The sequence below is a fragment of the Apostichopus japonicus genome, chromosome 14, assembly GCF_037975245.1.
Source record: "Apostichopus japonicus isolate 1M-3 chromosome 14, ASM3797524v1, whole genome shotgun sequence".
NCBI lineage: Eukaryota > Metazoa > Echinodermata > Holothuroidea > Aspidochirotida > Stichopodidae > Apostichopus > Apostichopus japonicus.
This window is the reverse complement of record NC_092574.1, coordinates 26711170-26736776: the sequence shown is the minus strand read 5'-3', so window position 1 is coordinate 26736776 and position 25607 is coordinate 26711170. Positions and strand designations below refer to the sequence as shown.

Below are 25607 nucleotides of genomic sequence, written 5' to 3'. Positions count from 1 at the left end.
CAAGGTAAAATAACAATATACCAACATATTATACTATCTTCTACTGAACTTATTTCTTCAATGTTCACGGTTTCTATCTGTCAATGAATGAGCGGGGTACTGCCAATGTCATACCAATGAGCAGCATACTGCCAAAGTCGTAAGTATGAGCAGCATACTAGCAAACACGTATGTACAAGAGGTATACTGTAAATTTTACATGATAGAGCTCTAAACATTTACCTATAGCTAGATAACTACAAAAATAGACCACACACAAACACAGGTGTATGGACACGCCATTAAGATTCCTATTAATACCGTAGGCCCATTCTGAATCCTGAACAATAAGGGTACGTTCACAAAAGGCTGCTTTTAAGTTTGTTATGTGTTTTCTTTGATTGCCTCACAGATACACTATGATCCTAATGCCCTGGGTGTTTATTGTTGATCAGTCACATGTGAAGCAGTTAACCTTCATGCTCCAGTGGGAGATTAAGTGAACAAAATGAAGTATCTGATGTTATAGGTTGCATCTGTCTGATGTTATAGGTAATTGCATCTGTGTATCAACAGTTCCCCCTATCATGGTGTATCAGGCTATGTGCTATACTAACTTCTCCCCCATAACAAAGCAAAAAGTCTTGATCTTTGCTAATTCTGCATAATATAGTCTTGATCATAGCAAATTGTCCTTCCCGCCCCCAAACTTGAGAAAATTTATATATATAATATATATTAAAAGTTAACTGTTCTTTTGCAAGAAACTTGAGTAATGGCTATCAACATTTCTAAATACTCTTACACACATTATTGACTGCAATGCACACTAATTTGAAAAGAGACAGAAATCCCCTGAAACCAGAGCATTTGTTCCATAACAACTAAAAACATATTACAAAGTAAATAAAAGGGACATCCCCTGCCCTCCTTTTCCAGATTTAAGCCACTGTGCTGTCTTTACTTTATTTTGTAACATCGAGAGGAGCTAACATCGAAAGAACGTTTCAAGTCTAATTAAATAAGTTACGTTGATGGGTAATTTGCTAATAACTGCCTATTAAATCATCCCACATTCAACCCCTGCCATTTCATCATCTGTAGCAAATGTTGTCACCTCTACAAATAAACTGGCTTCTACGAAAAAAATACATCCATTATTGCTTGTATTACTATCTCTGCTGAAGAGGAAAGCTAAAACATCTAAAGTGGCTATTAAAACGAGCAAATTATGCTCATTGAGTGACCTTTAACATTTCCTGGTTGGCAATTTTACGAAAGCGAGTGAAGTCTATTGGGAGCAGAAATCCGTGGGCTTGATGACAAATATTGACGACAGACTCTGTTGATCATGTAGGCAAAGGTTAGATTAATTGCATTCCTGGACATATTAATTGCTTCATAATGAACGTCTAAAAGTCATATAACTACTGGCTGAAGATTATTCACATTGTCTTAACTTCAAACAAAGATAGAACCATGTGAACATTATTACATCAGAAATTAATTTGAAAGATGCACTTTACTATACAGCGCAAGATGATGCTATTATGACATGCCATGGTACCTATCACGTCGAACGTTGCTTATTATCTACAAAGCCTGTTACAATATCGTTTACCATGATGTTTTATCAAACAAGCATCTCATTTTAAGCGGGGCAAGGTCGTGCAGCAATTATTTCTTCTACATTTTTAATCAAAAGTGCATCACCAATTACAAAGTGTTTTAAAATAAACTTGAACTGTTGTGCATGAAAGAGGTTACAGTAACTACGACGACGACGTTATCCCATCTCAGAGTCGAGTGCCCAAGATCTGATTTCCAATCACTGATGTTGACGTAAATCACAGCCATGAGATCCCTTAGATACTACGTCCCAGTTTACCACTCAGCGGTGCTATATAGCCCTCATGTGTGGGATATTAATTAGGTCTTTAAGTGCCAACTCAAGCAAACAGCTCGTGATTGAGAATCGTAACTCATTAGTTTGTATTTAAGCTCAGCAGGCTGTCTGCTCAGGTGATGTACTGTATCAGAGGAATATGAAGAAGATTCAGGCTAATATAGTAATTAAAAATTGTCTACGACTGTTCACAGCATTTTTACTCTGAACAAAAAAAGAAAAATCTGTCGCAAAATAAAGTTATGTACCTACATCTTAAGGGCATCAACTTGCAATTATTAACCTATGAAACTATACCAATTATTTACATTTTAATTCTGTTTTGCTTTTGGACAGAAATTAAGTAGCACTTTGATCATGCCCCTGTTAGGCATAGTAACGAACCACTCGAGTGAAACATAATGTACAAGGTGAAACATTTCTACAGAGCTAACATCCAACTGAAAGTTAATATGTGCAAGGTAGCAAACGTGCAAGAAAAATAGGATATATACTGCTCACATAAGATCAGATTTCACTGAATTATTGCTTTATAACTATCAGAAACACTACTGTTATCTGTAGAAACTATTCAATCAACAGTAGGAAAGAAAAATGCAAACTAAGGCAGAAAGATGATCATTTCATTTCCCATGACTTGTGACATTTTGTACTCTTTTCCATGACTTTTCCAGGCCTGGAACATGAGAAAAATGAAGGGCAAGAGCTGTAAAAAATAGCATCTGACAAATTCTAAGATCAGCATTGTGAAATAACAGAAGCCAATTTTTTTAATAACATGCTGAAAAATGTTTGGCAAGACAAATTTGTTAAATTCTGGGATCTTTCTCATGCAGCAAGGTAACAGCATTTAAGTTTTCATACTTCATAATGTTTAGTTGTACATTTTCTCTATCACTAAGGATTACAAATTTATTGTTTTCTGAATCTTGGCATAATTGCATCTCAACAACTCAAGTGGAGTTTTGCAGACTCCTTTAAGAAAAGAAAATATATTATTTACACCTAATCTGTGGATTGTCCAAACATTTGTCAGGCAGATTTGAAATTAAAATGACTGATTTATATCACTGACACCAAAGAGAAGTATTTCCCAAAGACTGCACATTTAAGTCTTTCCTCTTCATGAACTAAGATAACAATCATTAGTAAAATATTTGTGCAAACGAAGCACTCAAAAAACTATCAAAAAAGGTATTAAAAATTTAAACAAACAGAAACAAACACAAATGTGAAAGAACACAATGCACTCCTCAAAGATAGTCAGTCGATTACTAGAAATGAGTTTGTGAAAACTAAGAGATTTAATACAATGAGAGAACTGTGTAACATAGCAACACAAAATCATGAAACAACCATGATTAGTCAAAACATCTATTACTCACAATCAACTGGTAGAGATTTAAACCTGCAGAGAAAAAAACTCCAAATGCAGTCAAAGTTCTGATATGATATGACAGAGATCGAACAACAAAGCTAAAAATGAAGAAATAAACTAAATATATATTAATGTCCTTACAAACTGTAGAGTTTTCAATAATATGATGTTGGTGAAATGATGTAAAGCAAAGAAATAAATAGCGAACCGTTTGAGAAATACAAGTTGTTGCTAGTGCATGAATTTCTTATTATAGGTAAATGAAATCTAGTTAAAGCACTAGATGTTAAAAACTGCATCAGCTGCAAAACCAACTATTTCAACCTATTATTCGTTCACAAAATATTGCTACAATGCCTCTGACTGTTTACCCAATACCTCCCACCACCCACCCCATCCCCATGTGCTGCATCTATCCCACTTTCCAGTCCCACCAGTATTTAAGGATTTATCAATTCCGATATTCATTACTGGCATAAATTTCTTTGAATAATATAACATCACACTCAGTGCATGCTTACTACAAGACATTCAGTGTTATAGGTTCAGTCATATGTGACATTACAAGAGTAAGCATTTTTCATATAGGCATACAGTATGTATATATATATCAATATATATCTATGCACATATACCAAATAATGCAGATAATCATAACAGCAATCCTTGGCACATGATCTGTACATACGAAAGACGAATGAAAGTTAAATGCGTTCATGCGTAACCTTTCTATTCAAATATTGTACAGTGAAGTATGCTATTCTATCAACGATTGTACACAGATCTACGCCATGAAAGATTCTAAAGCTAGCAAGGATGATGGCGGCCTTGATTACTTCACGTTAGCCTGCGTCATGCAGCTGTGAATGAGCACAAAGCAAGTATTTTGTGTGGCATTAGCAGAGTCATAATATGTGGAGATAGTGTTATCAATGATACCTTACACAAGCTCAACATCTACCTGGCAAGGGGGAGGGGATGGGGTTGGCAGGAGGGAGGGATAGGGCAGGCAATCTCATCAAAAACATCCAAAAGCTACTTGAAACCAATGAGTGATTTGGTTTACTATTTCATTAATTCTTTCATTTCGTTGGACAAGTTACAGTAAGAATTTTGTTCTTGTTTTCCATGTTAGCATTTTGAAATATTCTTTTGTTATTATAAAAGTAATTTATTATAGTAATATTATGATAACTAAATTTGAATATTTATTGTTTTGAAATATATAGGAAGAGCAAGCAATTGGTGAGTGTGATCTGTAACTACCTGTTTTACTAGTTTGCATGTAACATTGCTTCCAAATTTATGTAATGCTCATCCATTTTTGTAATTCTTCAATAAAAACATGGAAAATGCATCTAAACTGCTGCACAAGCCAACAATACATGAAATCTAACAGCAATTTTCACCAACTTGAATATAAAATTAATATCCCAGACGATCCCTCTTAACCAATTGGTCACCCTCTCCCTTCTCTTTTTAGAGTAGGAGTTGTATAAGAAACAAGAGAGGTGTCAAGCAAGGTAAGATATCATCAAATAACTTGATACATCCAGCTAAAAAATACCTCTCTTCATCCAGTAAACAAGGATCTCTGGCTGGATGAAACATATTGGCAGCCATCTTGTTTGATGACACTCAGGCAGCCATCTTGTTAGCAGACACCAAGGCAACCATCTCCTTTACACACAAGAAGGCAGCCATCTTGATTACAGACACCAAGGCAACCATCTCCTATACATTTAAGAAGGCAGCCTTCTTGTTTGATGACACCAAGGCAGCCATCTTGTTAAAAGACATCTTGGCAACCACCTCATTTACACACAAGAAGGCAGCCATCTTGTTAAGAGACACCAAGGCAGCCATCTTGTTAACAGACACCATGGCAACCATCTCCTTTACATTTAAGAAGGCAGCCATCTTGATTACAGACACCATGGCAACCATCTTGGTTGCCGACAGGAAGGCAGCCATCTTGTTTACAGACAGCAAGATATTCACACATCATTAAGACTTAACATTGTTGAAAGCGCCATTCTTCTTAATGAACTTTAACCTGTTCTAGTTCTGGCTGACTCGTTGGGACGTTACTGTGACTAGATGATGTCATACTCTCAGTGAACCGAATATCTAGAGCATTAATTAATACATCTTTCCACCAATCAACAAACTGCAGTAATGGATTACTCCATCTAGCCATTAAGGTATTACTCCAGTTCTAGCAGATATACTCTCTCTCTATAAGACATGTGTTAATGTTGCCTCCCCCTGTCCTCCTCCCCCTTCCCTCCCCATCTCTCTCAGTGACTTCAAAAATTTACTTTGAAAAGATTGTGGGATCCTTGGAATTTTGTCATTGTAAATTAATATTACACTGTAGCCTGAATGTGCAACATGGCTTGCAAATCAAATTGAGTAGTTTCACTGCTAGACTCTTCATTTAGGAGTTGTTCAGAAATAGATTTGTTCAGTCAGGTGGATCAACATGCATTGACTATTTGCCTCTAACAATGCCTTCTACATGGGTTAAAAATAGAAAATGTACATTGTCGTGTGATCAAATGTTGTGTACATTTAACTCTTGCCCACCCTGGCCAATCACCTCACACCTTTTCAGGATGACACATTTCCATTTCATGTTGTTTGGTTCATCAAATTAAGAAACGACAACTTTCACATATGATTGCAGCAAAACTATTAATTAAGAACAAGAAAATTCACTTCACAAGATCAAGTTGTGGCACATATTATATTTGAAACAAATACAAGACTAGTTATGTTTACATAATAGAGTAAGAATATTTGGAAGGCACATTGTATGGTGAAAGCAATCATACTGACCAACTCAGGAACTAAAACATACATGAATGTGTTACTAAGGAAGCAAAGAAGGGTGAATAACGCATCAACGTATCAACAATTTGAAATTTTGACATTTGGCGAGATGCATCTTGACTAAACATCAATTTTCTCATTTTTGTCACTTTCACAAGTTAATACATCTCAACAAATCGTCAATTTTCAAATTGTTAACAATTTCCCGACCTAATGAATCTTGACAAAACGTCACTTTTCAGATTTTTGACATTTGACGATTTGGCATGATTTCGTTAAAATGTCAATTCTCATATTTTCGTCACCATGGCGAGTTGATGCATTGTCATTAAACATCAACTTTCAGAGTTTTGACATTTTGACCATTTGGTATGATATCGTGAAAATATCAATTTTCATATATTTGTCATCATGATGGTTTTCAACATTTTGACAATACAGAATCTTTTGTCAAAACGACAATTTTCAAGTTCTTTTGAAATTGAAAAGTTGTTCCATCTCATGAAAACGTCAGTTTACATGTGTGTCCCTTCTACACTTCCATATGTTACTGTATATCTACTTTAAAAACATCAACTCTCAGTTAGTCATTCGCTCACTCAGTCCAAATCAGTCAATATCAGTCAGTCAATCAGTCACTCAGTCCATCAGTCAATTAGTCAGTCACTCAGTACATCAGTCAATTAGTCAGTCAGTACAGTAAGTCACTCACTCAGTCAGTATTTCATTTTACACTCTTTTCATTACAGTTATTAAATAAACCTGATCACGTTAAATTTCAGGATCATGACATTCTGTACAGAAATGTTACATTCGGTTAGGATAAAATCAACATAGAGGGCAGTCTCTTTCAATATTTTCAACTACCGTACCAAGTTACCTACAAAATGAGCACCTTTGGTAATCAATAGTTAATGAACAAGAGTGAAAAAAAATTTGATACAGTTAACAAAATATGATACGTTTAGCCCAAGAAAACTTCAAACGGGATTAGTCCACCAAATGACAAGAAGAAAATGGAATGTTACAGAGAGAAAAATAACAAATAAATATCTAACTACAAATTTAAGGTTAGTTCAAGAGGGAAACAATACTCTAATTCATGTAAATCTATACTTATTTCTTGAATTTTATAAACAACTTTCCAAATTTCAAAAATCCTCCAGTCTAGAAGTTAACATTGACAAGTCTCCATCATTCAATGTTGATGAGAATGTTCATGAATCATAATAGTATTAGCCACTCTACAAACATCTGGAACATTCTCCCCTAACACCTTCCACTGCCTCTGACAAACTTGGCTAAGAGAGATGAGGTAAGCATCTTTCAATATAACTATGCTAACTAGACTCGGCCAGATAAGACAAGCTATGGTGACTGTCAAACTACTAAAACAGAGAATTTTACACTCACAGGGATTGAATTCATCTAATTTTCAAATTTCTGACAAGATGGCCATTCCACTGGGAAACCTGAAGGCGATAAGATACCCCAAAAGGGAAATAGTCATTACCACTATCACCCCTCCCCCCCCGCCCCTTCCATCCTCCCCTCACAGAATACACATTTGAAAGTACACATTTTCATAGGCAACTAAACATTGTCAGGAAACAATCTGTACATGAGGAGTAATGTCCTTTGTACAATAAATTCTCACATATGTATTGTACATTAAGTCTACCCTCCCCCCCCCCCATTCCCCCTATTGCATGCAACATTATTATTCACCACGGTGTCATCTGCAATTAAAAGTCTTCTGAACTATTTTATAACTTTAGTAGAAGATGCTACACATCAACTAAATACCTCAATAGGTTTCAGACATTTTGAGTTAAAACTGCCAAAAACCTAAGAAAAATCAATATAATTTGGGGGGTGAAATTGACAGCTTGAATTTAAAGATGAAATCATCCACTGAATCCTGGCAGTATTTATCTTTAATTTCCTGATGGATGAAAGGGAATAATGAGAAGAAAGAGAGAGGCAGGAAGATATTTAATCCTCTTTAATAAAACAGAAGATTCACAAATCAATTTCTAGATTTGCTTTCTTTCATTCTATCAGACGTGGTGAGGCAGTTACTTCACATCCCAATACTGGTTGGCGCAACCTTGGTTTGCTTATTAACTCTAGTCTGTGGTAAACTTTACATTAAGGCTTAGAGCAGGTACAGTATTAGGCTTTGACTCAACCTCAGACTGGGCAGCAGAAACAGGGAATATGGCACAGGTTTGAGATTGAGTGGGGAAGGGAAGGGGAGAGGGATGATGCAAGGGTCAGACCAATGTTCAATGTTGGGAAATTGCTGTCATTGCAGCTCCATGCTCATGTGATAATCATTGTTGTGAAGTCATGGGCCCTCTCCCCTTCTGCACAGCATCAAGGACCCTAACAAACAAATAAGTAAAACTAGTCAAAGATGGAAATCTGTACTCCAATCAAAGAAGAACATTTACAAAAGAAAAGAGCCTTCAGTCAAGATATATCACAAACAGTTACTAAATCGTTAATATGTTTGAACAACTAAAATAAAGGAAGTGTTATTTTCTTACTTTTCCTATGAAAAAAGCCTCTGACCTCAACTAAAAGACTATCACACTTTCTTACTGAAACTACTGAAAATACTCATATTATTGGTACTTGGAATCAAGACCTAAATGCTGATAAGAAGCAAACAATAATTAGATGTTAAATTATGCTATCTCTTTAAATATATTCATTTTATTGCATTTTCACTAGTTTGGCACATTTGTTAAAAAAGGATCCACCTATCTGAGGTAGAGATAAGGATTTGTTCAAAGCGGAAACCAAAATATACATCAAACTCACTTTTCACCCATAGGGGACACCCATTTACATCTATTCTGTGCACAAACTATGGAAACTATTTGGTGATGAATTCTCTGAGGCACATTAAATGTCACCGAGGCACATACTCAACAGAAGAAGACAGCAAAACTGATGCAACATTATTTGGCAGGACACAAGGGAGAACTTTTCCGGTGGATTTTTTCATCCAGTAGTTTGCCATGCATATTTAAAATTTTCAATTATATGACTGAGTCGCATGAAAGGTTACTAGGGAGACGGTGTTAGTATAGTAGTTGCCCATCAGAGAAAGTATCAGAAGGATTTATCATTGTCCTGAATAGTTTTTCTCCATAAATTTGTTCACTTAGATTTGTTGCACTATAGCTTAACATTTTGCCTCTTACCTCCAACATGTCCAAATACTTGGGATATCATCACCTAAAATTTCACAATTTTAGCAACTTGAAAAAAAAGCAGCCTAAGCATAACACATATTGTACAGGCTAATCTGATCAGCTAATAATAGTACATATTGTACATGCCAATGGCAGAAGCCATTGGCCTGTGAATGATACATATTGTATAGGCTAATGGGAGCAGCCTAATAATAATACATATTGTACAGGCTAATGGGAGCAGCCTAATAATAATACATATTGTACAGGCTAATGGGAGCAGCCTAATAATAATACATATTGTACAGGCTAATGGGAGCAGCCTAATAATAATACATATTGTACAGGCTAATGGGAGCAGCCTAATAATAATACATATTGTACAGGCTAATGGGAGCAGCCTATTCATAATACATATTGTGCAGGCTAATGGGAGCAGCCTAATAATAATACATATTGTACAGGCTAATGGGAGCAGCCTAATAATAATACATATTGTACAGGCTAATGAGAGCAGCCTAATACTAATACATATTGTACAGGCTAATGGGAGCAGCCTAATAATAATACATATTGTACAGGCTAATGGGAGCAGCCTAATAATAATACATATTGTACAGGCTATTAATGGGAGCAGCCTAATAATAATACATATTGTACAGGCTAATGAGAGCAGCCTAATACTAATACATATTGTACAGGCTAATGGGAGCAGCCTAATACTAATACATATTGTACAGGCTAATGGGAGCAGCCTAATACTAATACATATTGTACAGGCTAATGGGAGCAGCCTAATAATAATACATATTGTACAGGCTAATGTGATCAGCTAATAATAATACATATTGTACAGGCTAATGGGAGCAGCCTAATAATAATACATATTGTACAGGCTATTAATGGGAGCAGCCTAATAATAATACATATTGTACAGGCTATTAATGGGAGCAGCCTTATAATGGTACATATTGTACAGGCTATTAATGGAAGCAGCCTAATAATAATACATATTGTACAGGCTATTAATGGAAGCAGCCTAATAATAATACATATTGTACAGGCTTATGGGAGCAGTCTACAATACTACATATTTGCTGATAATTCATTGCAGTAATGTTATGTTATGGAAATCATGCCAAATCTTTGACTGACAATTGTCAAGTTGTTACTGTACCTGACTAATCATATGTTTACGTTCCTATGTCTACTGGCCGAGAAACACTTAAGTGCCTTCTTTTTCTAGAGAAACAGCAAAATTCCAGTGACATATTTAATAGCCAGTTTAAAAGCCTGAATTTTGGATTTGGATATGGAGTTATATATATATGATCTAAGTTGCACGATGCTAAAAAGGTAATTTAGACAATGTCGTGAAAGCAGTGTGCTGGTTGTTTGGATGCAGGTGTGTTAGTTAAGAGCATCATAGATTTTTATTCAATCTTTATCAGCTAAAAATTGAGTTTAGGGTGTTTTGATGATCAGCTCAAAATCTGAAATAGATCTCTATTCATTAGTCATGCTACCAAGTATTCAAGCTTAGCAATCTTGAGACAAGCTGTCATTCAATTTATGTCATGTTTCATTTATTCTAGTACTGTGATAACAGCTAATCCTTGAAACAGAATAAAAAATACCTGTGTAAATCTAGACCTAAATAAAGATTAAGCCAGATTCCAAACACAGTGTGCCTATACCATTCATAGAACACTCACTGGTCTTGTAACAATTCCTAATGAATGGAATGACACAGGTTGAATCAATCCTAAACAATGGATATTTAAATTAAAGAGAGGCTGGAATCCATTTAGCCTGTATGTTTACAATTATTCACATGGTAGCACTATTGACCAAATATTCTGTAAAATCAATGAAAGAGAATGAATGGAAAAGATTTCTTTTTCACGGTCCAAAAAAAGTTGTGAACAAGTGGCTGAATGCCTGTCATACAATGAGGTGTGTGTTGGTAAATCAATTTACTGACGCACATTAAGTGTCAGTGCTGTATGGTACTGCAGGGTGAAACACCCAAAACCAAAAAACAACAGACGAAAAGAAAGACAAATGCACAAACGTCTGTTTGATTGGTGGTTCAAGAGTATGATGAAGGGTTCATACACAGTTGATATTCCTTTAAATAAACAACAGCAAAATGTATGGTTAATAATTAAACCTTTGTAAACATTCCAAGTGGGTTTTTATATATGCTTAGAATTATCCTTGTATTGTGAGACAGCCACTGGATTGGTTACAGTCTGATAGCAGAATTGATGACTCATTCAGAGGATTTATCTTCGCTTGAGTTTATCATAAATTTAAAAGTTGAAAGTCTGAAGAAGATGAGAAATATATCAGAAATCAATACAAATATTGATAGAATGTTTCATGTAAGTTATTATGAGCAAGTCATCCCACTATCTCTGCTAATCTGGTGATAAATATATCGTAGTTTTAAAATCTCTCAACAAACAATAAATGATATTGTCTGCTGAATGGGAAGTCAAAACTCAAAATTCAAATATCCCATCAGCTTGGATAAGCACAATTTTGTAAATTCTTGAATTGCCCTTTCAGATCATTGACTAAAATAAATAAAATTCAATGCAACGTTCTGTAGAGTGTTACTTCTGTTGAATTTACAGTCACAATGCTCATTCTTTCATTATTTTTCACTCGTCACTGCTCCATGATCCGACTAACGTGTCTGTTCTCCTCATTTTCTACATGTTCAGCATAATAATACTCCCAAGGAGATCATGCTAGGAATGAGACTGCAGGCTCTCTAACTTTCATATCTTTAGCTAGACAGGATTTATTGCTGTAGATAAGCAGCTTGTTAAACATTTTTTTTTTTTTTTTTATTGCTTTCTTTAAGGTTAAGAATGTTAAAGTACATCTGAATTCAAACTGTTAAAGCCTTACATACTTTAAATCACATCAATTATGTGGAGAGAGACAGTTTTTAAACTGTTAACTACAGTACATAGAAACAGCTTTTACACTGTAATTAACTACAGTACGTAGAGTCAGCTTTTACACTGTCAACTAAGGTACAGCTTTTACACTGTTAAATACAGTACATAGACACACAGATTCTACACTGTTAACTACATAGCATGGGTAATTTTTCTGTTTTAAGCTTGCCTTTTTTGGGGGTAAGTCCTTGGTTTCTGTCTGAGACTGTCAAAACTAAATATTCTCTTATTGACATTGATAATGCAAAAATGCATCTCCCCCCCCCCCCCAATTTTAATAATTCTTCCACATTTTCAGGATTTTCAGAGGACACAATCATCAGCTGCTATTTGGCAAGCCAGTAAACTGTGGAATATTTATCTTTCTTTCAAAAATATTTCTACCTCAACTTCTACTTTCTCTTACAGCCCACTGTAATTTACTAAATTAAGATGAAACATTGGTTATTGGATTAAAAACTGAGAAATTAAATAGAAAATGAACAGGTAGTTAATAGTGTCAGCAATTAGAAATACTGAAATTATAATCAAGGTGATGATGCCACAGAGATTAATAATGAATAAATTTACAACAAATTTCCTTCTTTCTTTGTTGACAGCCATGTAATGACTGTAAATTCTCATTTTTTCTGATTTCTCACTTTGTCATTCCTTTTATTTTTTCTTTCACTCAGCTAAATTCCCATTTAGAAAGTTAGTTAAATATATCTTTAAAACATTTAAATATATCCCTGACATTTAAAAATTATTTGAATTTTTTTTTGGATTTTTTTTGTAAAATTTGTAATTGTCCAATATACTAATATGTCAAGACCTGAAATCCTAGGGTTATTCATGAATCTCAGTTCCAGACAACTACAGTGTCACTTTTATTGGAATAGGATGGTGATATGGTTACTAAGATGATTAATTATTTAGCCTTTTCCATTCCGTTACCATGGATGGGGATACATCTGAAGCTTTCTGAACTCCCATGTGACCTTAATTTGACGTAATCATTTTGAAACCATCTTATTATGAACTATGGTTGTCATGGCAGCACTCAGTTTTCCATCAGTGACATGTTGCCTGTGAGGTACCTAAGAGTCTTGATAAGTTTTGGTCAAACACACACAAAAAAATACTAGGAAATCTAAAGGTTTTCCCATTTCAAGAAAAAAAATTAAATCAAGTGTGAAAGATCTTTTCCAATAAAGATTCTATCACTAAACTTTGTCTTCATCTACCAATGGAAAGTAGGAAAGAAGTTTGAATAAGGGAAAGAAAAAAGACCCATGGATACAAATAAAATACAGATAAATAATCAATGTTATCACATCTTGCACATGTTTTTAAGTTGCCATTCATCTCTTCTATTTTACCAAAGGATACGTGAGGGATTCAACTTTTAGACTTTATTGCTATTTTGAGGCCTGGAATGCTACAAACTGATCAACACACTTGTAAAGTGATAACTTCCTTTTCAGTTTTATTTCCTTTTGTCCGTTTCAGTTATTGTTTTAAAGACAACATGACAAAGATGTCACTATTATCATTTTATGGCGATGTAAATTAAAGCGTGGAATACCACTGACTTGAAACAGAAGCTACGACAGCACGTAAATGTCTAAAGTAGTCTGGTTTACCTGAAACAGAAGCTAGGACAGACTGCAGGTTAATGTCCAAAGTAGTCTGGTTTACCTTCACGCTTAGTAAACATAAAAAAGACAAATGAGAAATGGCATGAGGTGCAATATCATCTCTCTGTCAGTTTTCTCGTAACCAAGTTTGGGTTACTTTACCAATCTTTCACTTGTTCTAAATAGTAAAAGGATATTGGTATGAGCTAACCATCACGGGAACGAAGTAAATGCAGGTGATCATTTGCATTATTTGACAAACTTAAACCGAGTCAAATGATCCAGACAAGTTTTATCACATGATGTACTTTGTTAATTTCCTAAACCCAAGCTTCTGAAGAGCCATAATTTTAACACAAAGCTTGTTAAACAGCTAAATGAAAGTGAGGGGGAGAAATCCTTCATGAAAATCTTTCAAAAGGACTATGGTAGATACAGGCATAAAACAACAGTCTCTAGAGTGGAATGCACAAAAACTTTAAACCTCAGGAAAGTGGAAAACTGAATAGCACCGAACTATTGACTACATGTCACAAAACGACACATGGAATGTCAGCTGTCATCCAATCATTAATAGACATAAAATGGTGAGAAGAATAGGACCTTGTATTATTAAAACAATCCATGTTAATGAAGTACTCTTGCCTACTGACAAAAAAGCTTTTCACCCCACCCCCCACCCCGCAAAAAAAAAAATACAGACAAAAAGGATAGATATATGGTCATATCCAGAAAGACAATGAAATTATTAAGAATTTGGTCTGTAGGAACCAAAAATTGTAAATATTCATATGTTACATTGGAAGTACATTTTCAGATATTTTACTTTTTCAGATCTAAAATTTTGACAGCAGTTGGAAAAATTGAAAGATAACCATTTCAAAGGAATGTAGTTGAGAAAATTACTAAAGATACACACAACAAAAAGTTAGCCTATATTTCTGATACAACCTAGATATATGTAAAAGACTACTAATTGAGGATCTGTTCTCTACAGTATTTGTGGAATGTCGTTAACTAGAGATTTTAAATCATTGCACATCTGTAATATTAATTTTCATGGCTAAATTTGTATTAAATATGCATTTTTAAAGATTTTATACAACCACTTTTTTTGCAGAATGCTACTTACAGTACATACTTTAAAAAGTATTACCCGATGATTAAATATTATTTTTAAATATACATGTTGAAATTGTAACCTATCCTTTATATACTGTAGCCTGCTGTGGAGAAACTTTCAGGTTACACTGTTGTTTTTTTGGTACTTCAGATATTAATATCCAGGGGTCTACAAAACCTATCAATACTGTATATACAAAACCAGATGAGCAGTAAGCAATAGACTGCAACGTTCCAGGCCATTGAGAAACAAATAACTCACTTGATTATTGTAATGGGGGAGAACGAACACAACTTGTGATGCATACATAACGCATCATGTGACTTTCAGCGTAATACACACTTGCGAACCTGATAATCTTTGGTAAGACAACCTCGGCAGATAGCTCTTAATGTACAATCTGTTTTCAAACTAAAGAGGCTCTTTGTATCTAGTGGCCATTTATCATTGTAGGAGAAAGGGGGGAGGGGAGGGGGGAGGGGGAGGGGGGAGAGTCCATGATATCAAAGCCTCCACCTCATAGATCATAAAGTACACTCTTGTCAAAAATAATGTTAAGTTCTGCCGCATATAAAGTCGAGCTGCGAGTTTGAAACATTCACAATAAATTGAGGCTTCTATCTCTGAAACATATCCTAGGTTATCCACCCATGACAACATTGCTGAGTGTAAACCTAGAGATATATTTTCAAACATTCTCCATTTTGCTTGTTGGTGTAATCCTATAGTAACAGAACTATATCATGAGGAAGATGATACTATAAGTAACATCTTCCTGATATCATCATTAAATGAATTTTTCATTTTTTTTTATTTGTTAATTTACAGCTTATTGCCTTTGGAGATGTTACTCCTAAAGATATGTCTACTTAAGGTGGGACTTGAATCCTGTACAAAAAAACAGAGGAAAAAATCATTCATCTTTTTGAAATAACACTAGAAAAAACTTCAGAAGTGCTGAAAATACAGAATTGTACGTTAGAAAACCACAACCATTGCAGAGAAAGAACCCAATATTAGAAATTAATTAGTCTAAAAAACAATCCCGGAATATATAAAGAAATACTCGCAAAAATAAAGAAGAAGAAGTCAGAATACAAGCAGACCTGGAGTTAAAAATATGACTTTTATAAACGTCGAAGAAAGATCATATACGGAAGAAAACATATAAGGAAGAAATTAAGCTTAAAAAAAAGAAATAGTTTGTCTCATTGTATTAATATCTGTCTTGTCCAGTGGAGGCAGATCATATCGTGTGGCCTGGAAGAGGGGGGTGGGGAGAAGGTGTGGGGGGATGGGAAGGGATGAAATCAGTTATTTGGCATAGATTTTGGTGTAGATAACACATGTCATAGGACCATGTGTAGTGATGATACAGTGGGAGGGAAGCAAGCTGTTTCTTTTGGGAAGTTTATCCACAGAGCTTTATTTGGGGGGGGTGAGGGAGGGGGCGAGGAAGTTGGGGAGGAGCAGTCCTTCCACACAACTCTTCACTGCTCAGACAGATAACAGTCAATTTCCTCTAAGATCTGTAAAGAGACGATCCACCACCATTTCAGACAAACGAAAAAGACCCCAAAGAGAGATTGAGATATTTTAATCTTAAACTTTGCAAACTAATGTAAATAGGTTTAAACTACAAGTTGAATGATACTAAGATAAAATCATGTTATCATCAAAGCCATTTTTCTATTAAGTCACCTCCTTTGAAATCTTCTTCCTTCAGGTCCCCGTCCTCTAAGGATTCCTCGGAAGAGAAACTTTTGGATAAGATGTGGGACAGGTTGAGCCTGGGCAAGTTCATCTGTTCTGGGTACAGCCAGGGTTTGTAGTGGGGGTTGTTCACACTCTTCCAGGCAGGATATCTTTGGCAGGCTTTGTGTAGATTCTTCAAAATCTACGGAAGAAGGTCATATACCAGTTTTGAGGCGGATAAAATTCAACACAAGATTTATGTCCAACGTTCCTTTGCTACTATAGGGAAATGGGATTATTTGTCAATTTCAACTATCCTTTAACCTTTAGAATGTTGTCGAATAGACTCTGGGTTTATGATATATATATATATCTATACATATATACATACATATAATATATATCCTTGTTAAGTCCTTGTTCTTTAAAAAGTTACAGTTTTAATGATCAGCTACATGCATCTTCTTGGATAAGAAGAAAGACTCAACAAAATTTGTACCAGAACTTTATATCTTTAATTGTGTGAAACATGGTTTTGAAATACACAATACAATATTTTAAGAACTTCATGTGAAGCCTGGAGCTTGAAATGAAAATATGCTACTTTAAGAAGAAAAAACCTGATGAAATACTTACAGATGGTGCCAAGTACTCAGCGACTTTGTTCACAGCCCACATAGGTACAGTACCTGCCAAAAGAAATGATATCTTAATAGGATATGTAGAGTACACAGCTGCCCACATAGGTACAGTATCTGCCGATAGAAATGATATCTTAATAGGATATGTACAGAGTACACAGCTGCCCACATAGGCACAGTACCTGCCCATAGAAATGATATCTTAATAGGATATGTACAGAGTACACAGCTGCCCACATAGGTACAGTACCTGCCAAAAGAAATGATATCTTAATAGGATATGTAGAGTACACAGCTGCCCACATAGGTACAGTATCTGCCGATAGAAATGATATCTTAATAGGATATGTAGAGTACACAGCTGCCCACATAGGCACAGAACCTGCCCATAGAAATGATATTTTAATAGGATATATATAGAGTACACAGCTGCCCACATAGGCACAGTACCTGCCCAAAGAAATGATATCTTAATAGGATATGTAGAGTAAGGTTAAGGTTAAGGTTAAGGTAGTAAAACTTGGTATAGCGCACATTACTGTAAAAAAACACTCAATGGCGCTGAACAAACCTAACAATTATCAAAACGATTTCTTAAATAAATGAGTCTTTAAAGCAGCTTTAAAAGTTCTGATGGTCTTTGAATTTCTTGTGTCGACGGGGAGAGCGTTCCAAAGTCTAGGGCCAGCGACGCTGAAAGAGCGGCCTGCGAAACAATTGCGGCGTGTGAAAGGAACCTTAAGAAGGATGCCCTTTGACGAGCGTGTTGAACGACCAGGTGTCTTAATTTCCAGCAACTCGGACAGATAAGCTGGTGCTGAATTATGTATACACTTATAAACGAGGAGGAGGATCTTGTACTCGGCACAGACATTGACGGGGAGGATGTGCAGCTCCTTCAATGCTGCGGAGGCACTATCATATTTTGATATGCCGAGAATAATTTTAGCCGTGTAATTTTGGATCCTTTGTAGGGGATGAATTGTGGAGGCCGGGAGGTTGATAAAAAGACCATTGCAATAGTCCATATGAGAGAAAATCATGGCATTTGCAATTGAGTACACAGCTGCCCACATACAGTAGGTACAGTATCTGCCGATAGAAATGATATCTTAATAGGATATGTAGAGTACACAGCTGCCCACATAGGCACAGAACCTGCCCATAGAAATGATATTTTAATAGGATATATATAGAGTACACAGCTGCCCACATAGGCACAGTACCTGCCCAAAGAAATGATATCTTAATAGGATATGTAGAGTAAACAGCTGCCCACATACAGTAGGTACAGTATCTGCCGATAGAAATGATATCTTAATAGGATATGTACAGAGTACAATTTTGTTCAAGTATTTACAGTAAATAAGACAACTGCTGAGTTTGAATGTTGAAAGCAAACAGCTGTTTCCATACTTATAACTCTTGTCTGTTCTTTCACACTCAGACAACCTGAAGTGAATGTCTGTGATACTGTTAATGTTATTAAAATACAGTTTGTTATAAAAATGTATTATTAGCTTTCATATTGTCAGTCATATGTGTATGGAAATATGAATATAAATACTGATGACCTAATACCATGCAATATTACATGACAAATTATGGAACATATATTTCATGATTTTAACACACACAGAATATAAATGTACTAGCTGTCATTGAAATATGCTCTTAACATGTAAGCGAATTCCAAACAGGATTTAATATTGGTAAACTCACATCAACACCACAGAAATGTTATCTTAGTAACTTTCCACATGTTAGAGCTCACCAAGATTAATTCAATTTTTTTTTTCAAAGGAAGAAATATCCCAAGATATTTCTTTTCAACAGTTTTTGTTGTTTGTGTCATAAGGGTGTAAATATGTTGGACAGACTTTTTTTATTATTATATTTTTTCTCCCTGGGGAGAGTGAAATTGAATTTCAGACCGATTCTCTAAACTTTCAGTCAGTAGACTGGAAAATGTCATATAAAACGTGACATATAAGGAGTTCATTAATTCATGAATTTCTCCAGAAATTGACTATAAGCTCATTTAATGCATAAAACCTACACATGGGTAACACATATTGCCAAATTTAGAAGTAATATAGTTCGAGCGATCAATTTTATAACGATTAAAGTTTTGATGTTGCAAAATCCTTCAGTGCATGGGACACTACAATACCATGTTACCATAATCACCATGGACAGTAACTATGAAGGCCTGTGGGGCTGCAGTACATAATTAATGTGCTAATATTCCTTTCAGCTATTATCTGCTGTACACTATGAAATTATTAGTACAAAACTTCTCAAAATAAATTAAATAAACAAATTTTGTCCTCCTAACAGTCATAGAAAACTACTGTGGAGATTATACACCTTACATTTATTCCAACTTACTGCAATTCCTACGAGACTTTCTCTCAATAAATACACTGTTTACTATCACTTACTGGCTAGTTTGCATCCTACACATTCTGCTGCAATGCATACAGTACTGAACGTCGCAATGGGCGCACACCAACAACAACAAAATGACTTCCTAAATAAATATCCAATAAAGCTGTCTTTGATACCACTTCCATAACACATGGTTCATATATTTTGAGAGCAGTTGCTTCAAGGAGAGCCAATGACTAGCTTGGCATCCTTCAGTCGTAATCAACACATGACTTACATAGTTATAATAGATTGGGAAGCCATAGTTATTACCATTAAGTCAATCAATGTTGAGGAGGCAGTCGATTCACACTTCATTATGAGCTTGTAACTGACAGCTATATGAGAACACCTTACAGTACTTACTATGATGTGAATGCGAATATCATGACTGTTGTTGTCTTATCAAAGCAATGATTAAGAGAACAAATTTGAGGAAAACATCAACAAAATATTGGAATTGCTCAGAAAGATATCCCTCGGCTAAAATGGGCCTCAAAAACCAGTAAGTTAACATCGAGGACACAAATTATTCTGACCTCTATCCTTGAAGTTTAAATCTTACCTTAACTTGGGGTTCAAGCCATGTGTTTCTTGGGACAGGGTTTTTGGCAACAGATGGTTAAAGGGGAAATTTGCCTTTTCTTGGAGACATAGGAGAAATATTACGTTCCTACGTCCCCCCCCCCCCCTCACTCACCTAGTTACTTTTAATTCCCAAATTTGCAAAATATTTTGTGGGTTATTTCATTTCAAACCCTCTTTTGAAGATAAACCGCTGTAACTTAAGGGTGTTAAAAGGCATCACCAGGACCTGTAAGAGGCCCACAAATATTGTTGCGTCATGATTTTGCCATGAGTTTCCCCTCTCTTTAAACTTTCTGATGGAAACCCCTAGAGGGGGGAGGGGGGAGTCATTCAAACACCATTGTACATACTGTGTTATCCTTCTTACATACATTTCAGAGGTATGGAAAGGATTTCACATGTTAACAAAGGATTTATAAACAGAAAAATTATAATCTTGCCGTAATATTATGCTTTGTAGTCCTTTCTTAAATTTTTGGGGTTGCGGTGAAGGTGGGGATACAGACATAATAGCTATTTAACAATTTATTCATGTTCCATGACAATTTCTAAAAGGGCTGAGGAAACTGTTTTCCTTAAGGATATCTGAAAGAGAGACGTGACCAAACTAAGATGAGATCTATGATGGCTAGCATTTGGAGCTATGAGCATGATCAAATAAAGTCAAACTCTAACAGATAATGTAACTATTACCAACAGACTGTGGGAGGGTGATCCTATGCCGGTGATGGGAGGGGTCATTGCCAAACGTTATCAAGAAGGTATACAAGCTTAACAAATGTAAACAACAGTTCAAGGTACAAGAAACGGGTGCAGAGTACATAATTTCTATCTATTGTAACTCTCCGATTGAATCAATAATAAAAGGAAAACACATCTTAATAAAGACTGCTCCTACCTTTAGGATCCATCTGTGTAACATATGTTAATTCACATGATGTTTTTCCTTTGGGTCTCATCAAATAACCTGTTAACATCGACTCTCCTCGTATCAAGCCCTTCCTGGGAGGAAATTCCTAAGTAAGAACAAAATGGAAAAAAGGTAAAACCATCACATATTAGAATTGTAAAAGAAAGAAAACAGCTTAGCAATCACATGAATATTACATAAGGACAGCTAAATGGAATACAGTTGGAATAAATTTAATCTTGGTAAAGTTAAAGATCATTTAATCCAGTGCTATTATCCATGTTATACATCTACAGTATGCCACCTTTTCCCTCGAAAGAGGTTCATCAATCAAAGTGGCTGAAAGTCATAGTCTAGCACAAAAGAGCATTGGGTGGAACTCAAAACACAATGCAGGAATTCAACAAGTCTGATGTTGCATTTCAATGTTTGCAATGCATACAAACTTGTCAACTGTGACACCCAGTGCAGTACATCTGAGTATTATCTAAGAACTATGCCATCTGTAGCTGTTTTGTTATCTGTGTGATTTATTTGATATGACTTTGTTTATTACTTATAGACAACAGATTGAAGATCCATGACAAATCATAGATCTAAACTAGCTTACAGTCTGAGCACTCCAGACTTTCAGAATATCTCAAACTTTGAATGTCTAGATACATTATCAGCACTCATATTTTGTTGTTTGTTGCCTAATGAATATTCATTGCTACAATTGATCCTATACAATTAAGTGAGGAGCCGAGATAAAGGCTGTGACCTCTGTTGACCTCAAATGATCTTTTACCTCTGCAGAAAACAATACAGATATTTTACCCAATAAGGTGAATCCACTTCCCAAATATGAAGTTTGCCCACCATACAGTGTTGAGTTATGGTGTTTACAAGGAAAGTCATCACACTAACACATACCCACACACTATTACCCACACACCACCACCAAACAACACACACCCACACACCATTACCCACACACTATTACCTATCGCATATATTCCTTTTTACTTCTAGCAAGGAACCATTAAGTGACAATTTAAATGAAGAAAATTAAAAAAACATATCCGCTGATAACTATTGTCTTCATCAGTCAATTTTTGCTCCACTATTAATATTGTCATGGCATCTGTCATCCATCCTATTTGAACAGAATCTTTTCTCACAAAATTTTACAATTGTACATAATCAGCTTCTTGAGAATGCTGTACACTATCTAGGTACCATTGACACACTAAATATAAAACTGGACGACAATTTTTTTTTTTTTTTTTTAATATGTATATCAGCAGAGCAAATATCTTTTCATGTACATGATCATAAGCAATCATGTAAGACAGTTTTATTACTGCTGGGAGTGCTCTGTTAGATCTTAAATTGATGGTGACCTAGCCAGTTATTAGAAAAGCAATTTTAGGCCTTTTCCCTGTTTTTGTCATTCATAACTAGAGCTCCATATGATATCATATAGTGTGTGCATTCACACTGCAAGAGAATAAATGGCCATTGACCGCTGGCAATGAACTTCACAACTTCTCTCCTTTTTTTAGAATTCACTACTAAATAAAGCACTATTGTAAAGACTACAGCTACTCAAAAATATTCTTCTCAGGAAAATTTTGATAAGCAATAAACGTATCAGCTAGTACCTAAAAATTAATATATGTGAATATTGGGTATCATATATCATGTTTCTGAATTTGTTTTTCTTAAAAAGTTTGTAGGGTTTTAGTATTTATACTGTTTAAACAATTGTGTCCATGAATTTTACTGTCAGTAATTAAACTTATTCATTAAAGTAACTTGAAAAGACAACAAAGGGTTGGAACAGGACTTGAACCAGTAACCTCAGGATCACAAGTTCTGTATTCAACTAACCCTTGTCTACTAATCCTCTTACATCTATCTCTTTGTGTTCACCCTGCTCATTAACCTGTCTGTATTATGTGTGTGTAGTTGTCCCTTCTGTTACTGTAACTTGTTTTTCAGCCTCTGAAGAAGATCGTGCTAGGATCGAAATGTCATGCCCTCTTACTTTTACACTAACTCAGCTATCAGACCTATTAGTTGGAGGAAATCTATTGTTCATTTACTAAATGAAGTAAAGTATAACTAGCAGTTGAGACATTTTGATAAATTTCAATGGACTAGCCTCCTATCTTTGTCAAGTAGATTGCATAACCACACACCTTACATAATCTGCCTAAATGTTTTGGTCCTCGGTTCCCATACAACAAAACAAGATTTTGCTGCTCAAAGATTTTTTTTTTATTTTCTGTTTTTTTAATTAATTTTCAAGCATCTTTATCATGTGAGGTAAAGATAAGTCTGTAGGATACTGGTAGGCGATTCAGTCGATCAAACTGAATGCATATTATTGTGTTGTCACATGGTATAAGTCTCAAATGTGTGCCCAGCTATGTAGCAAGTTCAAGCTGAACTCCCCACCCCCCCCCCCCCTCAAGAAAAAAGGTTCAATGCACCCCTGGTGCTCTCCCAATGTGTTTTGCAAAACATATAATGCAGGAATCCCCAAAGATACCCAAATGTACTGCAAGCTTGGGGTCCAGGGGCCCACCACACTGATAGAGCTTTGTACTCTACACTCACACTGGGACTTCATCTTGTTCCCCTCCCAACTGTTGCTCTCACTGTGCCCTTCAATATTCAAGTACCTGGAAATGTCTCTGATATCAATGCTAGCTGATAATTACTGCACATGTCTGCATGGTTTCATCAGGTGTCTTTGTTTTCCCATCCTAAGCATACAACCAGTTCTCATCCTCTTTAATTCACCTTCTCAGCTTATTAAATACAGCTTATCCAACTCACACTCCCTTACCCTTCAAACTTACTGGCTTAATTACCCAAATGTACCAACAGGTAATTGAGATGCAAAAGACATCAATTTCCAATTGGCCATGAAAGAGGTGCTAGTTTTGTCTGAGGCATGAAATGTGCCACTTCATTCAAAGCCACAGAACTGCTGGTTGGATAAAGGAGCAGGTACAAAATTATGTCTGTTTCCCCCCCTCCACCACCCCCCCCCCTCAAACACAACTCACCCTCCTAAACAACAATTCCTATCTCAGGCACTCTCACCCATACTTAAAACACAAACAATTGCTGCAACAGGAAATAAACACAAGAACTAAGAAAGAAATGGGACTTGATATATTGTTGACACAACAAATAAATGATCAAATGCTAGGTTAAAGTAAAGTGTTGAAGTTGCTGGTTAAGGTAACTTAATGAAGTACACCACTTTCATTAATCTTTAACCACAGTTGTTTCTGCTCTACTAGACTTCAATCATAAGACAGGAACCATGTCAGTAAGGTATAAACAGCTACATGTACGGTACAACTTCCTGAAAGCCAAGTTCTAACATCTGCATCTAACGATTCTCTCTCAAGAAAAATGACTGTGGAAAGGATATTTTGAGACATTAATTTGAGAAATGTCAAAGATGACAGTAAAGTTTGTAAACTGAATGCAATGTTCAAGTTCTTAGCTCTACAATATCAAAAGTCATCAGTTTCATCTATCACACACGGTTGGGGGAGGGTGGCGAGAACCGGTGGATCGAACAGTGCGTAACTTTTTGAGAATTTCACGCAATTATAGGAGAAATTGAATACTAACAGAAACCTTACGAAGCTGTGAAGTTGTGAACTATAATAAGAAAATGCTCTCAAAGTTGCTCCCACTCCTGTCTTCCAACTCACTTTCATTCTCTTTCTACTGTATAAAAGAATTTTAACAATTTATGATTATTCAAGTTTGACAGCTTTCCCACCGTTAAAGTTGGTCCTGAAGCACAGAACAGGTTGTACATACAGAAAATTGTTAACACTTTTCTGTGGTAATTCTACTTATAATCGATAACGAACCTATAATTCAAAAAGTGTCAAAAATCCATAATATCTGTTTAATTTCATATCTGTCAGTCACAGGCAGCCAACGTTCTTTATTCAGTTCTTGTGCGTTAGTATGTTATTAACATGAAATGTTATCAATACATCAATGAACAGCTAGTCACTTTAAAGGGCACGTTCTCACACTGATGTGAAATTAATTACAAGTCACCACATACTGAATTGTTTAGTACAGTACAGTATAGGCTTACTGTACTTAATCTTGTCCTACATGTTCTCAAACTGCTTTGGGTACAAGTACTAATTCCTTGAGGATGAGTGAGTACAAACACTAGAGTACTGAATACCAGTAGGGACTCACTACTGTACAACTCTGGTATGTGGTACACGAGGTATAATTGTAATTGATCTCATAAAGATGACACAACATTTTCAATCTCTTTAAGC

General features: G+C 35.5%; 1 protein-coding gene and 1 long non-coding RNA gene across 4 annotated transcripts in view; both read right to left on the bottom strand.

The window, feature by feature from the left end:
* The window catches only part of LOC139979835 (START domain-containing protein 10-like), a 50779-nt gene that overhangs the window by 4640 nt on the left and 20532 nt on the right, over nt 1–25607 (bottom strand). For 2 of the 3 annotated variants that reach the window (XM_071990987.1, XM_071990988.1), the window contains 3 exons: nt 21274–21391; nt 17353–17405; nt 16723–16918 (listed from right to left, as the gene is read on the bottom strand). In XM_071990987.1, the coding sequence (XP_071847088.1) occupies nt 16723–16918; nt 17353–17405; nt 21274–21391 (367 nt within the window). Of the gene's footprint in view, nt 1–3270; nt 3294–16722; nt 16919–17352; nt 17406–21273; nt 21392–25607 lie in introns of all 3 variants that reach the window. The other variant, XM_071990989.1, reaches the window with a different exon arrangement.
* Nucleotides 17406–21267, bottom strand: LOC139979836 (uncharacterized). Its single transcript, XR_011797351.1, has 2 exons — nt 18516–21267; nt 17406–17807 (listed from the first exon to the last, which is right to left on the bottom strand). It is a non-coding gene; the product is annotated as an uncharacterized lncRNA (long non-coding RNA).